At 43.7% G+C, this 19,821-nt stretch overlaps 2 protein-coding genes across 9 annotated transcripts; one reads left to right on the forward strand and one right to left on the reverse strand.

Moving 5' to 3' along the window:
- Positions 1–408: 408 nt before the first annotated feature.
- Positions 409–6,627, forward strand: CIMIP2A (ciliary microtubule inner protein 2A). 8 transcript variants are annotated; one of them, XR_008915388.1, is made up of 8 exons: positions 441–557; positions 1,382–1,638; positions 1,731–2,008; positions 2,204–2,330; positions 3,678–3,772; positions 4,646–4,809; positions 5,322–5,499; positions 6,398–6,627. XR_008915388.1 is itself a non-coding variant. In XM_007475441.3 (7 exons), the coding sequence occupies exons 1-7, from the start codon at positions 502–504 to the stop codon at positions 6,484–6,486; spliced, it is 978 nt and encodes a 325-aa protein (XP_007475503.2). In that variant the 5' UTR covers positions 409–501; the 3' UTR covers positions 6,487–6,627. The 8 variants fall into 8 exon arrangements, 5 of the variants coding, with proteins under 5 accessions (XP_007475503.2, XP_056668740.1, XP_056668739.1 ...); XM_007475441.3 differs by lacking the exon at positions 4,646–4,809 and having other exon boundaries at positions 409–557; positions 1,424–1,638; positions 5,378–5,495; XR_008915386.1 differs by lacking the exon at positions 4,646–4,809 and having other exon boundaries at positions 442–557.
- Positions 6,477–9,689, reverse strand: TUBB4B (tubulin beta 4B class IVb). The gene is made up of 4 exons (XM_001367004.5): positions 9,345–9,689; positions 8,745–8,853; positions 8,496–8,606; positions 6,477–7,713 (listed from the first exon to the last, which is right to left on the reverse strand). The coding sequence occupies exons 1-4, from the start codon at positions 9,399–9,401 to the stop codon at positions 6,653–6,655; spliced, it is 1,338 nt and encodes a 445-aa protein (XP_001367041.1). The 5' UTR covers positions 9,402–9,689; the 3' UTR covers positions 6,477–6,652.
- Between the last annotated feature and the right edge of the window lie 10,132 nt (positions 9,690–19,821).

Raw genomic sequence — 19,821 nt, forward strand, 5'->3', positions numbered from 1 at the left:
AAGATTATTCCTGACCACAAAATTGAAATCACTGACTGATAGATAGAAATAAATGTCATCTAACAAGGTAGTAAAACTTTCCACTAGTCAAAGGTCTTGGGTTTAAGATAGAAACCATATGTTAACTGACCAAATCAGATGGAGGGATGGGGAGGGTGCGTGGGGGCTGAGAGGGTAGGGGTTCTTTTACCATTCACCCTCCCAACAAAGTGACATTGAGATTTGTGATCACTAGGTCTGGTGCAAGTTTTGAGTTTTCAGGTGGTTATCGAATCCTGAGGGCATTAGAGACTAAGGCAGGAAGACAACCTGGGGGGGCATAAAGGCTAAACCAACACACAAGCATCTGGAGTGGGAAAAAGGAGGAATCAGGCTTGCTGAGGTTGTTCTAGACTTGGTACCATCTCTTCACAATGGTTGCCCAGGTAACGATCTCCTTTGAGCAAAGGGGTCTGATGTCCTGGCCAGGCTGAGCCCAGTTGAGGAGGTACTGGGTTTGTAATGATAGCAGCTAAGGGTCACAGCCTCTTCACACCGGAGCCACACTATATTCCTGGGTGAGAACTCTTATCAAGGCTCCTGTTTAGGGACTGGAGTTAGTGGCAGGAGGTTTAGGAGTTTAGTTTGGGGGATTTGGGCATCATGGGCCTAGGAAACAGCAAGTGGGGAAGTCTAGGAAATTTGGATTAGGAAGAAGAAAAGATTAGAGGGAAGGTGTCAGGAACCAGATGATAAGCAAATTAATAGACAGGGAAACTAGAATATCAGGTCTGTGATGAGTGATGTGGCTGAGAGGTTGTGGGGAAGGTTCTGGGGAAACACACATAGTAACTTCACTCTGCCTTCTCTAGTCCACCTCCATCTCCTTCCTCCTGATTTATAACCCACCCCAGTGTCTTCAAAAGGATGAACAAGATTCTTGTATTGACTACTGTTCTGTTCTCCCAGATCTGGAACTCATTCCCTATCCCCATTGATGGGAATCCTGTATTTTTTTGTTGTTCAGTCATGTCAGTCCTGTAGGACTCTTCATAATCCCATTTGGGATTTTTTTCTTTGGACAAAGATACTAGTTTGCCATTCTCTTTCTCTAGCTCATTTTACAGATGGAAGAGCAAACAGGGTTAAGTGATTTGCCCAGGGTCACACAGCTAGTGTCTAAAGCCAGATTTGAACTCAGGAAGATGAGTCTTCCTGACTCCAGACCATGCACTTTAAGTCACTGCACCACCTAGCTGCTATATCATGCATGTCTAAGGACTTTCAAATCTGAATTTGGTACACTCAGCAAAATGTTGGTCATCTACCCTTGGAGCAAGGCCATCATCTCCTTGTCTCCACTAGCCAGCGTGACTGTATTCCTCATTGCCTAATCCAACAGGCATTTCTGCTTCTTTCTCCGACTTCATCTCATTATCTTTAGCTATGCCGGCTTCTACCCGCAACTACGATACCAGGTGGGATACACTTATGGCCGAACCACTGCAAAGATATTGACAGATCCAACAGTGAATAAAAGCCCATGTTCTGTGTTGGCACCTATCAGTAAACCCAAGTTTATTGAAGATTTTAGCCATGATAAAACATCCCATGCACAATGGATGGATGAGAACCAGCCCCATTTCCCTCATTACTCGGGTAAGAAGCCAAGGCATGTACCTCCTTCACTTTTCTATGTCCAACTCAGGGACTCTTCCCCATTCACATTTTTTACCTACTTGCTTGCCCAGGATTCCAGCCCTTTAAGGACTTTGAGATCAAAGGGCACTATCTACCCTGTGAGACGGATCAACATGGTATAACCATGCCAGAAAGCAATCAGTACGTGCTTCCATCAGACACAGGTGGTGAAACCATGCCCTACCCACCTCACCCACCATGCCCGCCAGGCAGGAAAGTCAATGAACCTGAAGTTGGACATCCAGGTATGCGGCTGGCGTATGGAAAGGAAGGGTGGAAAACCTCACCCTCTCTTCAAAAGGAACCTGAAAGTCCTGGATTTACTCAGGTACATAGAGGGTTCCCTTCAATATTCAATTGAATCCACCCCTCTCCAAAGAGATCCAAAATGCAGGAGGTTTGGGGAAGGAGAATGGGAGGAGTACCCAAGGGATCTCTGAAAGGAGAATGGGGGAGGAGGTGGAGAACATGGCTCTTCAGCCAGGCTAAGGGGATGACTCTAGCTTCACCTTCCTTTTTCTAGCAGTACCACTTCCGGAGAGATGTGTATGCTCCTCAACCACCCCAGGCAGACACACTAGATATCGGCAGGTTTGAGAAGCTTCCCAAGCTAGACAAGCCCAACCTGATCCAGCACAAAGCCATCTCGGGTGGGTGGCTGGAGCTTCGAAGCCATGCCTGGGTTCCAATCCTGGTTCTGCCATGAACTTGCTGAGACTTTTTGGGCAAATCCCTTCACCAATCTGGACCTCAAGAGTCTTACCTGTAAAATGAGGCATTAGATTATCTGATCTTTAAAGTCCTTTCTGAGTCTGATACACTGATTTTAAACTAAAATTTTTTCTCTCTTAGCCTTCATTCCTTCAGACGCAGCCTTGCCTCCACACTGCCCATTGCTCTTGTGCCCTCTGAGTTTCTGCTATCAGAGGTGGATATGAGAGGGACACCAAAGGCCTTGGAACAGGCCAGATGTTTAGGTCCCAGCTACCCTCCCTCTCACACTAGAGACAGACAAGACACAACGTCCAGTCTGTCATACTGATGATGACACATTACTTTGGCTCCGTAGAAATCTAGAGTTCAAAACTATGCCTGTGGATGAAGGGGAGAGATGACTCAAAAAGGAAGATTAAAGTGATGCTGAAGGAGGCTAAGCCCTGACTGCTGGTGATGTGGTCGTCCTTTCATGCCTGCTTGCTGGACTGGCTCCCAGATGTCACAACATTGCACCCTGCTTACTCACAAGCCTTGGACAGCTATGTTGGCACTCAGACCCCTAACGAAATGTACCTTTCTGTTCATGCCCCATGAGGCCAACGGTGTGATGCAGGGAAAACCAACACCTGAACAAAATCTTCCACTTGTGTTTCTTCCATACATGTCCATAGCATTCTATCAGATAGCACTGGGGCATATTGACAATAAAACTATCTATACAGCACTTTGCAGCTTACACATCTTCACATACATTTCCTCCTCACAAGCCTGTGAGGTGAACTGGTGGGATCACTCCAATTTTACAGCTGAGGAAACTGAGGCTCAGACAATCTAAATGACTTGCCCAAGGTCATTCAGTTAAGCAAATGACAAAGCCAGGACCCATACCCAAGCCTCCTGACTCTTAGTAAACAAGTAATTATTAAAGACACTCTACGTGCCAGGCATTGGGCTAAATGCTTAGGGATACAAAGAATGGTGGGGAAAAAAATAATTCCAGTGCTCCTTCCACTTCATGGTCACAGAAGGGGAGTACCAATGGATTAAGAACCACAGGGTAGAGTATAGCTAGTAGGAAGCAAATGACACACAGAATTTCAATCCCATAAGCAGGTTAAAAGATGTTCCAGACACAAATCATGTAAACATGCAAAAATATTCTAAATTAACCAATTAAATAAATTAAAAAAAAAGATGTTCCAGGCAGTTTCAAAAATGAAGTTAGGGTTTCCTACTGGATATTCCCTGGAATAGTGACATGTCTCTTCTGCTCTGCTCAGGATACGCTGGATTCGTACCACGATTTACTTGGGTGATGGGAGTCAATTATCGAGATGGCGTCCAGCAGGCGATGGACGAATTTGATAAAAGCCAGGTAAATTAGACATGTTAAAGTCACTGAGCTCCTTCAGGCAGAGCTACTCTGTTCCCTACTGGGGCTGCTAGCTGCTGAGGACTGAAGATAACCACAAAGGAGAAAATTGCCCAAGCCAAAAGCAAACAGCCTTGAAGGGTGACAAGGGACTGCAAGTGCATTTCCCTCTAGCCCCTGAACTCTCTGCAGGCCTCCTCATGAGAAAGAACATAATCACACACATGTAAAATCTTTCTTTCCCCTTCTCCTTGCTTCAGTTCTACCCAGGGCCACAATTGTGGGGTTACCATTCTCCTCAGGTACTATATTTTTTTTAACCCTTATTTTCTATCTTAGAATTGATATTGTGCCCAGAGGCAGAAGAGGTAAGAGCTAGGCAAGTGGGGTCAGGTGACTTGCCCAGGGTTACATAGCTAGGAAGAATCTGAGGTCATATTTGAACCCAGGACCTCCCATCTCCAGCTGGCTCTCTATCCACTGAGCCACCTACCTGCCCCTTAAGAGACTTTCTAAAGCACTGGCTTCATGAAGGAAGCACATGGAATCTGAGAGAAAGGATTACTTTTAATGGAAAATGGTACTGAAAACTCTGCCATTCATCTTCATATTTCCTATTCCTCATGTGAAGTTAGCTCATGGATAAGTCAGAAGTTATAGTAACAGGTTTAAGCCTTAAGACCCTAAAAACAAAGGATAAGTTTGAAAAGCCTTAATTTCTTAGCTTTTGAGGCAGAAAGACCCTTTCTCCCTCTCCCTACCATGAGTTTGAGCAATATTAAGTTGAGCTAAAGCCTCTTCTGAAATGTTAGGATTGCAAAAGCTGCACTAGTACAGGAATCACACCTATTGCTTGATCTCTCAATGCTCCCATAGAAAGCAGGGAGTAGAAAAACTTCAGCAATGTGACAGCTCAGCCAACACTTCAACCACTGTGGGGAGGACACTGTTAAGGACTAGAAGAGAAGGAAAGAAAAAGCATTAAAGCCTGGGAGGCCCTGGGGAAAATACATTGACAACTTTACAGCTTCCCTGCCAAGGTCAGGTTGGTCGGCCACAAGTATTAGACTGCTTGTTTCATATTACTGCCCTTCCCCCAAATTCATTCACCTGATGGGGAGGTCTGCAAGCCCATACTCTTTTGCACTATTCCCACCATCCTTTTCTAGATGCTAGGGGAGTATTGTGCTTCCTCGATGGCACCCAAACAGAAATTCAATTCTTACAGGCCTTGCAGCATCTGATACCTTCAGGCACCTGGTGCTCACTAACAGGTCCTAAATACCACTCTTGATCATCCTCCCATTTGGCAGGACAGTGAGATTATTCCAACCTGATAAACATCAATGTACTGAAGCCAAAATGGGGGAAGAGCATTCCACAGGCTGCTTTTAGTAAAGTTTCCTCAGTGATAGGAATCTGGCACCAACAGGGCCTTGGAGTAAAAAGAAATGTTAATGTCAAGTTATCGTTTATACAAAGGCAGGAAATACAATTTCTCAAAAGGCAGGCAAAGTTAAGTTTAATTCAATATGTTGGCTTTCTTCAATAGTTACTAATGAGCAAAAAAAACTCTGCATTTGCAAGTAACAAAGAATATTTTCCCAGTTTCTAATAAGAAATCCCGTTTACGCTTTGGGAGAGAGACTACCAAAACAACACTGGCCAGACACCAAAGTTTACCACAGTCAAGGCCTGATACCTTTCTACACAGGATTCATACCAAGTATGTAAGTCGTACCTAAGTGACAAATATTTTGAGAAAAATATGCCATATAATAGGAATAAGAAACTGATTTTGTACCTATTAATAGTTTTGAAATATCAAAGGCAACTAACTGCCCCATAAAGAATAAAGGGATATTATGATACAGGAATTTGCAACATTTCCAGCCCTCTTTTTAAAAATCATTATCATAGTCCAGCCTAGGGCCTCCTCTGCCCTCCTAAGGAGACAAAACTTTTGTGTATTTGCATTGATCCTCCTAAAAGAAAATACCATGGCTTAGGTCCTTTTACAAGGACAAAAAATCTTATTTACGTACATTAAATACCTGACTTGCTAAGTTTTTACCTAATTTAAAAAATCTAAATGCTAATAAAAAATGTGGCATTACTTAAGTAGCTTTGTCACTATTAACATTTATTACAGATTTAGCCTTAGCAGAAAGTAATCCTTTTAACTCAAGATTGGGTACCACTAAATTCTTTCCAGTGTTAACAGAGTTAAGAGACAGGTACAACTCTCAGGTAAAAAGTCTACCAGTGGCTAACAAATGTAGGGCACACTTCAACTATAACCCTGATGTAAACTATGGCAGTGTTAGTATGGGAAAGTCTTAGAGGAAAAACCCTGCAAGTTAAAGTTCACAGCAACCTTCAAGCCATAAAAGCTGGCATAAACTTAAAAACAAGACTTTTAATAAATATCAGGCAACTTTTTAGTTCATTAGCTAAATGCTTATTCATCACTAATAAACATTTCAGTATCTTCCCTTAAGGGAAAGCAGCCATTTTAACAGGGAAACTCCCAGGCAATTAAAACACAGGGCCACAGAAACTCATTTTGTTCTAGGAAGTCTGACATTTAGCCAATCAGTTTCCTCAGTTGTTAATTCTCTTTTACAGCTTTAAGACATACTTATGGTTTAACATTTGGCAGTAGTACTCGTAAGGCTTACCAAAAAGAACAGAAGAGACGGAACAATGCACTATGAAAAATGCTTTAATGGTGTTATCTGTACAGCATTTGATGTCAAAGAACAGGAAAACAGCAAGTGCAGAACGCAGCGAGACATGAACATCAGAAAAACAAGTTTGTGAGTGAATAAAAAGAGTTCATACAGCTTTCAACATAATTTACAGAGTAACTGATGCACAGCTTTATGCCACCTCCTCTTCAGCCTCCTCCTCAAATTCTCCCTCCTCCTCAGCTGTGGCATCCTGATACTGCTGATACTCAGAAACCAAATCATTCATGTTGCTTTCTGCTTCAGTGAATTCCATTTCATCCATGCCCTCTCCAGTATACCAGTGTAAGAAAGCCTTTCTGCGAAACATGGCTGTAAACTGCTCAGAAATGCGCTTAAAGAGCTCTTGGATGGCAGTACTGTTACCAATGAAGGTGGCAGACATTTTCAGGCCCCGGGGTGGGATGTCACAAACGGCTGTTTTCACATTGTTGGGGATCCATTCAACAAAGTAACTGCTGTTCTTGTTTTGAACATTGAGCATTTGCTCATCTACCTCCTTCATGGACATACGGCCTCTGAACACGGCTGCTACTGTAAGATAGCGCCCATGCCGAGGGTCACAAGCAGCCATCATGTTCTTTGCATCAAACATCTGCTGGGTGAGCTCTGGCACAGTTAAAGCACGGTACTGCTGGCTACCACGGCTAGTCAGTGGAGCAAAGCCAGGCATAAAGAAGTGCAGACGGGGAAAGGGGACCATGTTCACTGCCAGCTTACGCAAGTCAGCGTTAAGCTGCCCTGGGAAACGTAAGCAGGTGGTGACACCACTCATGGTTGCTGACACCAGGTGGTTCAGATCACCATATGTGGGAGTGGTCAGTTTCAGGGTTCTAAAACAGATATCGTAGAGGGCTTCATTATCAATACAATAGGTTTCATCTGTGTTTTCTACAAGCTGGTGTACTGAGAGGGTTGCATTGTAGGGTTCTACTACAGTGTCCGATACCTTGGGGGAGGGTACAACGCTGAAAGTGTTCATGATTCTGTCTGGGTACTCTTCCCGGATCTTGCTGATTAAGAGGGTACCCATCCCAGACCCAGTCCCACCACCCAGAGAGTGCGTCAGCTGGAAGCCCTGGAGACAGTCACAACTTTCCGCTTCTTTTCTTACAACATCTAATACTGAGTCAACCAGTTCCGCACCTTCTGTGTAGTGGCCTTTTGCCCAGTTGTTTCCAGCACCACTCTGGCCTGAAAGAAAGAATTAGTAATCATTTCTTTTGTGATCATTAGCTATTAAGACATCCTAGCATCTACAACTCTTAATCCTCCCTTCTCTCCCCTCCAGAATCCTAGATTAAGACTCAAATATCTCAGAATCTCAATTATTAAAAACTTAAAATTAAATCCAAAACAAACATCAATTTATAGTTACTGTTAAACTTCACTTTAAATAGTAAAAGCAAATAAAACATCATATAATTTGGTGATGAAAAACCACTGATGTCTACATATAGGATATCAAATGTTAAATCAAGCACTAATGTCAAAAAACCTTAAGCATTACAGCACAGAAACCAGCTTCCTTAGTCATTTCAATAACCTAAGATACTTTCCAAAGTGAGAAAAAACCCTTTCACCCTATGCTTCCTTAACCAGAAATGTACATGTCAAGGTGCTGGAGAAATTAGTAAAAGAACACAGCTGTCAAGCTAAATAAGCATGAGAAAGTCATTTCACTGACTCGTATACTTCCCTCTTGTATATATACATACAACCATTCTCTTAAAGTTCTCTAGTCTTACTATTCATGAATTCGTTAAATATAAAGCGTGGGGAACAGAAAACAACTAGAGTGATGCGGTTTCCACATACCAAGGGAATGCTCTCCCCCCTTAACCCCATATAATCTTAACTCCGGACCAAAAGATAGGGGACATACTACATTCTGCTGCTCCCCAAAAAGGACTGTCAATTAAATAACTGAGAGGTGGGAAAAGAAAAGATGTCTGCTAAATATCAAAATTCCTTACCGAAGACAAAGTTGTCTGGCCTGAAAATCTGTCCGAAAGGTCCAGACCGGACAGAGTCCATTGTTCCAGGCTCAAGATCGACCAGAACTGCCCGGGGCACGTATTTCCCACCTGGAAATAGAGAAGATGTTAGTCAGAGAGGCTTGGTGAGCAAGCCAAGGGAAGGAAATGAGAAAGACCCCGTCTTTAGCCCATGAGGGAGAGGAAAAAGACTATAATGGGGAAGAAACTAGAGTTTAAACCATGTACCGGTTGCTTCATTGTAGTAGACATTAATCCTCTCCAGCTGCAGGTCGCTGTCCCCATGGTAGGTTCCGGTGGGGTCGATACCATGTTCGTCACTGATCACCTCCCAGAACTGGAAGACATTGGCGGGTCGATCAAGCAGAGATAGACCTGAGTCACCGAGGGCGGGCTTGGCGGTGCAGCCGGTGCAGTGCGGCGCTGCGCAGGGCGGAGCTGGCCACGCCCCGGGCGGGCGGCCGAGGCCAAGTCCTCGTCCTGTTCTTCCCAAGCCTCCCTCCCTCATTCCCTCCCTCCTTCCCCTCTCCCTCTACCGCCCCCGCCCTCGCCCGGCTCTCTCCAAGGGGCCTCACCCAGGGCCGGGCCCGGAAGCTCCGGGAACCTGCGCAGCTCAGGAATCGTGACTTGCCCTTCCCCCATTCCCCCCCATCCCTTCCATCTTTGCATTCACTTCTAGCAGACCCCAAGCGCTGCAACCACTCTCTCCGCAATGCGGAGGCGGCTCAGACCCTCCAGCCGCCATCTTTCCACACTGCCGCCACCCTCAGCAATCAAGGCCGGTTCCGTTTTCCCGAGAACACTCCCACTTGGGCCACGACCGCTTACCTTTGCGCCGATCTGGTTGCCGCATTGCCCGGCCTGGAGGTGCACGATCTCCCTCATGGTAACGGCTGCGGCGACGGAGACAAACAGAAAGAGAAGCGGAAAAAGATCGGGCGCGCAGACTGCTGCAACCGACGTTTGCCGAACTCTTATATAGCCACAAGCACCCGCCTCCCCTCGCCATTTATTGGATAACGAGAACGAGGCCACATATTTTCACATACTATTGGCTCTAACTATGTCAATCTAAGGGCCCAACTCCCGCCTTCCCGTCAATTCCCCTTCGTTATTGGTGGATGATGGCCCCACTTCTGCCTATCAGAAAGCTTTTGCTCGCGCTGCAGTGCATTCTCCACTGGCTGTTTCAAATGATTGATTTGTCTTTTCATTGGCCGGCTCAGTCGAGGACTCCGAGAAGCTCACGCGATTGGTTGATAGAGGCTAGCGTCTTAGTAACCGCCGCACTGCAGCGGGAGGCGCGCAGAAGGGTGGAGCGGGCGGGTACAGCCTCGTGTGGGGGCGGAGGCTCTGCTTCTGGGTCCCAGAGGCTACTGGGGAGAAGGCCGAGGCCGCGCCCCTCTTGGAGACTGTTTGTGTAGAGGCGCGTGGCCCTGGGCAACCGTGGGCGGGGGTGGGGGGTGGGGATGAGGAATTGGGGAATTGGGGGAGTGGGAGGTTGGTGGGAAGGAGAAAGGAGCCTGGCGGGTTCCAGGAGGGGCGGCGTGGTATTTTCCCAGACTAGACTTGAATGTTTAGGGAATACCCGGGGGTTCGTGGAGCGGCCTGGCTGGAGAGAAGGCTTGGCGAGGACCGAAGGGACCTTCAGCTTCCCCCCTCCCCCGCCCCAAAAGGGCCTAAAGCTTTCGTCAAGGACACTACCCAGGTGGCAGCGGAGCTCGAGCTTGAGTTCCGGCATCCCTGATCCACCTTCTTGGGGGACTCCGGCAGACGGTATAAAATAGGATTGCAGGTGTAGACTGCATAGAGACTGCGTTCATTAGCTGCCCTGTTTAAAAAACAAAAACCCTTGTTTTCCCAAAGGTTATCGTTCTTTGGTTTTCTGCACTTATTCACATTGACCCAACACCCTCCCTCCCCAATCATAAACACACGTACTAGAAGTGAGCAGCATAGAGAGATACCTAAACCCGGAAAGAGACCTCCAATACCCCTTCACCCGGGCACTGAGGTAAAAAGAGTGGATGTGGGGAGGTTCCAGAGTTAGACTGTTACCCCCTCCCCCTCCCCCGCCTTGTACCTCTAATGTATAGGATAAGTAGAGGTGGCAGCAGAATTAAGGCTATAAAGGGTAAAGGTTAACTAGGGGAGAAAATTACTGAAGCCGTCTTAACACTACTACATATCAGTGTAAAGAAAGCATGGTTTCCCCCCACCCCAGCCCACCCTCACACAGGTTTTTGGAATAAGATGTGCTGTAATGCTGCTATGCCAAGGTTGCCCAAGCCTCAGCAGAAGGCTATTTTTAACTACTTCTCTGTAAGAGGTACAAATTGGAACTCCCACCTATCCTCCCAATGTCACCGAGTTTAAGAAACTTTTTGTTTAGAGCTCAACACCTTTTGAGCTGCTAAAGTGATGCTAGTTTAAAATTCTGGGGCAATCGCTGTGCAAGACCTGCTTGAAGCTAAGGGAAATCCAAAGATAAATAAGTTAGGCCCTCAAGGAGTATGTATATAAGAGAGGAGCGTTTGTGTAAACAAACACACAAAATAGAATGAATGCAAAAGGGAAGAATTAAACACTGAAAGTTCAAAATAGGCACTGAGAAATTAAGCTCTCTTCCTTATAGCAATTGATTTGTAATTGATGAAGTCTACTTTACGGATGGATTATCACTCTTGTCTTTGCTTTATCAAAGCAAATCATTTCTGTTGCTCCCCAACTGAGGAAAACCTTGTACTCTGTGCTGCTTGAGAGGATTATTCTGCCTGTTTTGCAGGAAGGGAAATGGAGAAACTGGTTGGTTAGCTTGTTTGTAAATTACACCAAAGTTCCAGTCTAGACTTGGAACTGCTAGTCTTTAGGATTCCTAACCCGGCTGTTTATAGTGGTCAGAGAGCCTTTCTTTTCTCATATCTGTGTATACTATGCAGCTGGTTTCTGTTACCTTGGTTCCCTCAGGCTTCTGTAGAGTACACAAAGCTGGGTGGGTGGAGAGGAGAAGCAGAGAGAAGATTTTTTTTTTAAATTACATATATACACACACATATATACAGACACACATATATGTACATTAGACAACTCCAGAATCATCCTGTTGTCACTTGGTGGATGGGCTTGTTCTCTGCATTTTTCTTTTCACCTTCTCAGGGTTCTGGAGGCTCAGATCTATGATTCCTCTGTTTCTCTTTGCCTAGAAAGAATTAAGATGCCTGAAACACAAATGAAACTTGTAACCTTCCATGGATAAAGGGCTTTGTTATATCTTTGGAGAATATTTTTCTGGAACAGTTGACCTAAAATATGATTAGTATTCCACATTCAGCACTAACCTTGGAAATGGACTGCAGCTAGCTAAATTATTTATTTGGACAATATTTGTCCTCTGGAGAGTGACTCAGCATATCGACTCTAAATAATTCACATTTAGGTGATGGGAATTCAGTCATACACACACACATTGCTATAGGCAAAAGTCAGAAGTGAAGGCAGAGCCTATCTAAAATCATTTCTAATATATTCTAATGCCAGATCAATCTTGCTGCCTGGAAAAAAAAAAAGCAGAAGAGATTTTGCCCTTCAGCATGCTAGCTGTCAGAAGGTCAAGGTGAGACAGGTTGAAGGGGCCTGGCTTCAGGAAGGAAATAATGTGAACCTTTAGACCCTGTGCTTCCTTAACCAGAACCAGATCCACACATGTTTACAGAAACTTCAGGACATTTCTTTCATAAATCTTGCACCATGAGAAGGATTTGAGCCCCTGAAAAGATCACTGATCACTGCAGGATTATGCTCCCCATGCAATGGTATGCAGATATTGGGAAAATCTGAAGAGGCCACAAGAGGATTCTAGACCTTCTTCCTCCATCTCTCTTCCTACATGATTATCTCATGGCCTCTGTTCTTCCTGGCTTTCCCTCCCTCCCTCCCCTTCCGAGTCTCAGGAAAAAAAGTTCTGTGAAGCATTTTTTAAAGGGGTCTGGAAGGGAGATGTGATTGAGTATCAGAAGACTTGCATTCAAATGTCTCTGAGATTTCTAGCCCACGTGACTTGGGGCAATTCCATTAATCTCTATTGGCCTCAAGCTCATCATCTGTAAAATAAGAGGGATGGGGCAGTTGGACTAAATGGTCTGATTATCTTCTAGTTCTAAAGTTTATGGCTAGTGGACAGAAGTTGAAAATGGGCAAATTTAGGTTTGACTTCAGAAAAACTTCTTAACCATTAGAGCTGGATAACTATTAACTGCTCTCATGGAATGGGCAGCCTCAGGAAGGGATATGATTTCTGCGTTCTTGAAGAACTTCAAGTAGAGGTTAGATGAACCTCTAAAGTATGTTATAAGAATTCCTTTTGGATATGGGTTGGGCTAGTTGACTCCTGAGGTTCCTTTCAATAATCTCTCATAGACAAAAAGGTCCATTTTCTTTTCTGACTGGGCTAGGGCAGGGGTATTCTTTTTTTTTTTTTAATATATTTTATTTGATCATTTCCAAGCATTATTCATTAAAGACATAGATCATTTTCTTTTCCTCCCCCCCCCCACCCCCCATAGCCGACGCGTAAGTCCACTGGGCATTAGATGTTTTCTTGATTTGAACCCATTGCTTTGTTGATAGTATTTGCATTAGAGTGTTCATTTAGAGTCTCTCCTCTGTCATGTCCCCTCAACCTCTGTATTCAGGCAGTTGCTTTTCCTAGGTGTTTCCACTCCCATAGTTTATCCTTTGCTTATGAATGGTGTTTTTTTCTCCTGGATCCCTGCAAGTTGTTCAGGGACATTACACCGCCACTAATGGAGAAGTCCATTATGTTCAATTATACCACAGTGTATTAGTCTCTGTGTACAATGTTCTCCTGGTTCTGCTCCTCTCGCTCTGCATCACTTCCTGGAGGTTGTTCCAGTCTCCATGGAACTCCTCCACTTTATTATTCCTTTTAGCACAATAGTATTCCATCACCAACATATACCACAGTTTGTTCAGCCATTCCCCAATTGATGGGCATCCCCTCGTTTTCCAGTTTTTGGCCACCACAAAGAGCTCAGCTATGAATATTTTTGTACAAGTCTTTTTGTCCATTATCTCTTTGGGGTACAGACCTAGCCGTGCTATGGCTGGGTCAAAGGGTAGATATTCTTTTGTCACCCTTTGGGCATAGTTCCAAATTAGGGCAGGGGTATTCTTAAAGGTATTTGGGAATAAGTAGGTGCCCCATTAGCCTTTTGTAACCTATAGTCAAAACTGTTCAATAATTAAGAAACACAAATATCACCTCAAGCATTTGTCCCAGAAAAGGAAGTCAGAGCCTTAAAACTGGAGAAAAAAATGCATGAATTTTGAAATAAGGAAAGTAAACCAGGTTTTCAAACAAATTTTTACCAAGTGCCATTTGTCAAACCATTGTGGTAAGACACAGATCCCCTTATAAGCATTCTAATGGGGAAGACATGCACAGATATAAGTATATACAAATATACACATTTATAAGTATGTATACTTATATACACATAACTATATACAATTCTATACTTATATACACATATAAATATATACAAGATGCACAGAAGCAGATAATGGAAAAGCTCAGATGATTAACAGAACAAGAAAAATGCCTTCTGCAGAAGAAGGAGCTTGGCACTGAATCCTGGAGAAAAAAAGAGCCCAAGAGGAAAAGTAGGCATGAGGGTTAGCTCAAATGCCCAGAAGTAGGAGTATGCAGAATAGAAATGGATCCTTGAGACCTTGGAGGGTGATGATGTCCAAGACTGGAGAGGGAGGAAGGGAACAGGTTGTATAGGACTTGAAATGCCACACAGGAATTTATATTTGATCATAGAGGTAATGGAGCCATTGGAGTTTATTGTGGTGAAGTGGTATAATCAGATGTGTGCTGTAGGAACATCATTTTTGGGGGCAATGCAGGTATGAAGAGAGACTTGAGGCAGAGAGATCTGCCTCAAACTAGTCCAGGCAAGAGGTGATGAGGGTTGAAAGGAGATATTTAATAGTAAACAGTTAAAGAAAGAAAAGGCCCAGCAGGTGAAAGAAAGGTCAGAGCAAGTTTATTAAGCCATTGGGAAGAAGCAATAGTGAATGAAGACCAGGATAGCTCTTCAGTTATCTTTTCATATTCTTCCTCAAGACTTATTACTAATGTCCCTTGGACTTGCATACTTGTGAAGACAAGACTGGAAATCTAATTTCTTCTGGTAGGGACTGAGTATACTGTACCCTTTCCCTAATTACATCGACAGAAACTGAGTAAATACTTATAAGCTGGCTAGAGTGAAAGATTCTCCTTCCTTGCTCTATAGTTCTAGCCTTGGGACAATTCATGAGCAGCCTAGTTTACTACATTAGAACCATAATATGCTGAGAACTGATGAAGGAAATGAGATTTGACTCCTGAGGGAATTGCTTGGCTTCCATTAACCTCAAATCAAAGAACTTAGAGCTGGAAGGGATTTTAAGGATCATCTTGTTCAATTTGTTTATTTTATAGGAAGGAGAAGGAGGAAAGAAGGCAAGGAAGCCAGTAATGAAGGAGGGAAAGAAGGAAGGAGGGAAGGAAAGAAGGAAGCAACCAACCAACCACTAAGTGCTAACTATATGCCAAGCACTGTGCTAAATACTTTGCAAATATCTTATTTCAATAACCATTAGAGGAAACTGAGGAAGACAAAGATTAAGGCAGGATCCCATGAGTCTGAGGCTGGATTTGAACTTAGATCTTCCCAGTTCCAGCTCCAGAGTTCTATCTACTGTATTCTATGATTGCCTCTTTATATAGATGTGTATATATACAGCTTATGTATTTATATAGATTTAGTATTTATAGATGAGGAAGCTGTCTCAGATGAAATAACTTCCCTACTCCTGCAAGTACTAAGTATCAAAACCAAGATCGACTAGCCCCAAAGTGACTTAAAAATCCAGTGCATTTTGCACTAAGCAATGCTGCCTAGAGGAATCTAAATTCTATTAGAAGAGTTTAAAGGTAGTTACTTGTATATAGTTATTTTGTAAAGGTTTCAGCTTGTCTCCTAAGAGGAGAGACCTACCCAGGGTGATCTTAGGTTGAGGGCGGGACAGTAACTTCTTATCAATTGTCCCAGTTAGGCCCTTTGGCTAGGCCTCATGGAAGCTGGGACCATGTAGCTTAAGGAGATACAGATCATCTATAATGACTTGGAAAATAAAAATCCAAAACGAAAAGGTCTGGATGCCAAGGATTTATTTAAATCCAGGCCTCACAACCCTATAATAAGGGGAGTCAATAGGAAGGAACTTTTAAATGGCTCTTTCAGCACGGTAGGATTAAACCGAGTGTTAGGCTTCTGTCACCAAGGGTTTTGGGTCTGGGCCTGCAGCATTCTTGTAACCATAGCAGTCAATTGTTGACTTGGTGCTATGGAAGCCACAACAGAAGCTCTGTTTATGAAGTGGAAGGAGGTCCCCAAGGGAGGGTGAATTACCTTCCTTATCCCTGCAGGGATGGGTGGGAGGGGGGTAGGGGCTGACAAGGACCTGCCACCACCTGGCCTTAAAAGACCTGGCCACTAAACCTGTGATGAAAGCTTTGCCTAGCTCCCAGGAAGGCAGAGGGGAACCAGGGACCCTTCAGTAATTTCACACCAATTGTTTCTCTCCCTACCCTCTAAGTGAGAGCATTAGCTCTGCTTCCTTTCCTCCCGCAGTCAGGGGGAAGTGATACATTGAACAGAATTCTGTTTGGAAATCTGCTCCCTAGGTCTGCAAATCAAGTACCCTCCCTTAGTGTGACTCCATTTCCCCAGAGTTCTGGGCTCTTCTTCCCAGGGATAATCTTTAAAAAAGAGACCTGGGGCTCTCCACCCTGCCCACTGAATGGATTTTTAATTTTTTTAAAATATATTGATCAGTTCTGCTTTTTTTTTTTACTTTAAAAAATATTGTTATATGGCTTTCTGGAGGTGGAAATGGGGTGGAGCTGGATAATGGAGGGAATTATTGTGATATAAAAAACAAAGACTTCCATTAAAACTTTATTTTTAAAAAATGTAATGTAGTGTAGGGGGAATATGAATTCAAATTTTCTGATTCTATAGTGATTTTTCTGCTCTGCCATGTTGCCTCCACTAGAAGCTCCCTCCCAACTATAAAATATTCATCATCTTAAAAGTATTCACCAGGGAGCCACTAGTTGGCTCAGTGAGTGAGATTGAGAGATCTAAAAACAGGAGGTCCTGGGTTCAAATATGACCCCAGACACTTCTTAGCTGTGTGACCCAGGGCGAGTCACACAACCCCAATTGCCTAACATTTACCACTCTTCTGCCTTGGAACCAATACTTAGTATTGATGCTAAGACAGAAGGTAAGGGCTTGGGAAAAAGAAAAAAATGTAATGTAAAGGAATTCTATTAAACTCAGAAACAGGAGTCACAAAACTATCTACTAAGCATTCCTGCTGCTACAAATCCACTTAGAAAACTGTAATAACATGTTCTATTGTATTTTTAATTTATTTTGTTAAATATTTCCCCATTACATTTTAAACTAGTTCTAGCTATCCTTGGAATCAAAAGTGGTTGATACCTCTGGCTATAAAGCATTGATTTGTTTTTGGTCCTAGTAACCCATAAAACTATTAATATTCATGAACATAAATTTTATAAGGAGGCAGCTAGGTGGTGCAATTGGCCAGGCTTAGAGTCAGGAAGATTCATCATCCTGAGTTCAAATGTCACCTCAAATACACACTACCTATATGACTCCAGGTAAATCACTTAACCTCTTTTGCTTCAGTTTCTTCATCTGTAAAATGAGCTTGAAAAGGAAATAGCAAATCACTCCAGTACCTTTGCCAATATGGTATAATATGGTTTCTCAGAAATAATATTTTTATGAAAATAGCATAAGTTTAATACATAACTTTTGCATGTTACCAATTAGTATTGAATTCTTACTAAATTAATGGAAGTCTCATCATAGCTTGCTCAATTAAAATTATAATTAAAACACTTTCATTTGCAATTATGAAAGTAAATGATCTATGATGTTTGGGCTCCTTGCTTTCCTGGCACATTCTTCTCTTCTTTCTCAATTTATCTTTTCTTTAAAATAGCATATGTTTCCTACAAGTATTTATTTAGCTCTGCTCATCAATTTATAATATCTCTCTGGAATGTTCATTTCATGCATGATAGAAAAGAGTAAAGCTTGTATTTCAGGAACTTTTCCCCTCTTCCAAGGGGCCTGATAAGTTCCATAACTTTGAATATCTTTATGGCTAAAATGATCACTGTTGTGGGAAAGCCAAGCTAGAACACTAAGTGGGATCAGGAAGAGTCTGACAGGCCTGAAAACTGTCTGAACAATGACAACAAATATTATAAACAAACAAGTTTGTGATTTCTCATGACATGAACATTATTGGTAGTACTAGATCATTACTAGTACCTCATCCTATAACCAGTTCTTGGCTCTCATGGTAGAGGCCTTTGCCTTCCATAAGTAAACCTTAGGGGGCATTGAAGTGACTCAGTGGAATAAGAGCCAGGTCTAAAGACAGAAGGTCTGGGGATCAAATGTGACCTTGGGCAAATCACTTAGCCCTGTTGGCCTCAGTTTCCTCATCTGTAAAATGAGCTGGAAAAAGAAACAGCAAACCATTCCACTACCTTTGCCAAGAAAACCCCAAATGGGGTCCGAAAGAATGGACACAAGTGAACAATAACATCCCTACAACTGTGTATGAGGGGAAAGTTGACTGCTCTGAATAGCAGTCAGAATGAAGAGCCCTCGGGGCCTGCCAGTGAATACTACACTCATTCCCTCTTCCAGCCTCACCCCTATTCACCCCAGCACTCCCTGCCTTCCAGCTCCTGCAGGCTGACTTCCCAGGGTTGAGCCCTGTGACACTCAATGACACATTTTCAGCCGGTGACCCAAGCGCCAATTCCGTAAGAAGCAGCTACAAGTCTACGCGAGGCTTGGTTGGCACGGGGCCCTCTGCTGTTCTTCCATGTAGCAGCTCGGACCAAGAGAGCTGAGCAAACACTTGCTGCTGCTAAGGCAGAGCTTCAAACAGGACAGACTCTGTACCTCCAAGAATCGGGGAATTTGCATGCCATCCTTGGCACCACTCTCAGGTCCAGGAGGACAACAATTGTCAGCAGCTCTCAGGGCCATCCCGGAGCGATCTTAATACCAAGGTTCTGGTGCCCCTCCCAGCCACCTATTTATAATGACTCAAGGAGGAGGCAACTTCCTGTGCTAGGGCTAATAAAGATCATGGAGACTAGCGGGAAATGCATAATCAGTCCATAATCCGGTAACACCTCGCCCGCACACAGCACACCTTCACCCTCAGCAGGGAGATTGCTTCTCCTCCTAAGTCCCATAGTTCCTCTGGCTGTACTTTGCCTTCGGAGGTTGGCTTTTCTGGCTTCAAAGTTACCCTGATTGCTCACTATAAGCAGATTACTTTCTAGCTTCCCTTAAATGTGTTGTGCCGTCCCTTCCCGTCCCTGTGCTCCTTTCAGATAGTCCTGCTAGCAAAAGGATGTGCACACATTCTCTCCCTCTCTCACTTCTCTCGCTATACCCCAACTTCCACTTTACTCTCTCCCTCCCTCTCCCTCCTTCCTTCTCTCCCTCCCTCTGTCTCTTTCTGTCTCCCTGTCTCTGTATCTCCCCTTCAACCCTCCTCTCTTTTTCTTCCTCTCTCTCCGTTTCTCTCCCCCTCTGTTTTTCTTTCCTCCTGTCTCTCTCTGTCTCTTCCTCTCTCTCTGTCTCTCTCCCTCTCCCTTCCTCCCTATCTCTCTTTCTCCCTCACCCCCTTCCTTCCTTTCCTCCTCTTCCTCTTTCTTCTGCTCCCTTTCACTCCCTCCTCTCTGCCTCCCTCCTCTCTCTCAGGTGCATTCAGAGAATTAATTTATTTCTTAATAATTTAATTAATTAATTGAACTAATAATTCAATATTAATCCTATTCAGAGGCAGAGGGCCCAGCCCTGAAATTATTTGATTTGGGGGGGCATTAGAAGTTTTCATGTCTCCCAAATAACCCCCATCTTAGAATGAAGTGGAGCCTGTTTAAAATAAAGATTTTGCTTGGGATGAGGTTATCTGGCACTAAATCGAACACTTTCATCAATACTTCAAGTACTGATTACAAGTTTAGCTTAATTTAATTGGACTAAGCTTCCCCCCTCTCTGACTCTTCTGATGAAGAACCTAAAACGGCCTACCAAATCAAGGTGCACCTCCTTGGAACCTGGTAAGGCCTGCCAGTCTGGCTTTATCCATCTAGTCC

Source organism: Monodelphis domestica, chromosome 1 (assembly GCF_027887165.1).
Source record: "Monodelphis domestica isolate mMonDom1 chromosome 1, mMonDom1.pri, whole genome shotgun sequence".
NCBI classification, from domain to species: Eukaryota; Metazoa; Chordata; class Mammalia; order Didelphimorphia; family Didelphidae; genus Monodelphis; species Monodelphis domestica.

Excerpts from the sequence above, each read along its gene's own strand:
- TUBB4B (XM_001367004.5), bottom strand. The coding sequence starts at position 9,401 with ATGAGGGAGATCGTGCACCTCCAGGCCGGGCAATGCGGCAACCAGATC. Across the intron at positions 8,854-9,344 it reads GCAACCAGATCGGCGCAAAG|TTCTGGGAGGTGATCAGTGA; the intron begins GTAAGCGGTCGT and ends AATGTCTTCCAG. Across the intron at positions 8,607-8,744 it reads CTACTACAATGAAGCAACCG|GTGGGAAATACGTGCCCCGG; the intron begins GTACATGGTTTA and ends CTCTATTTCCAG.
- CIMIP2A (XM_056812759.1), top strand. The coding sequence starts at position 502 with ATGATAGCAGCTAAGGGTCACAGCCTCTTCACACCGGAGCCACACTAT. Across the intron at positions 558-1,381 it reads GAGCCACACTATATTCCTGG|GCATTTCTGCTTCTTTCTCC; the intron begins GTGAGAACTCTT and ends CTAATCCAACAG. Across the intron at positions 1,639-1,730 it reads CCATTTCCCTCATTACTCGG|GATTCCAGCCCTTTAAGGAC; the intron begins GTAAGAAGCCAA and ends TTGCTTGCCCAG.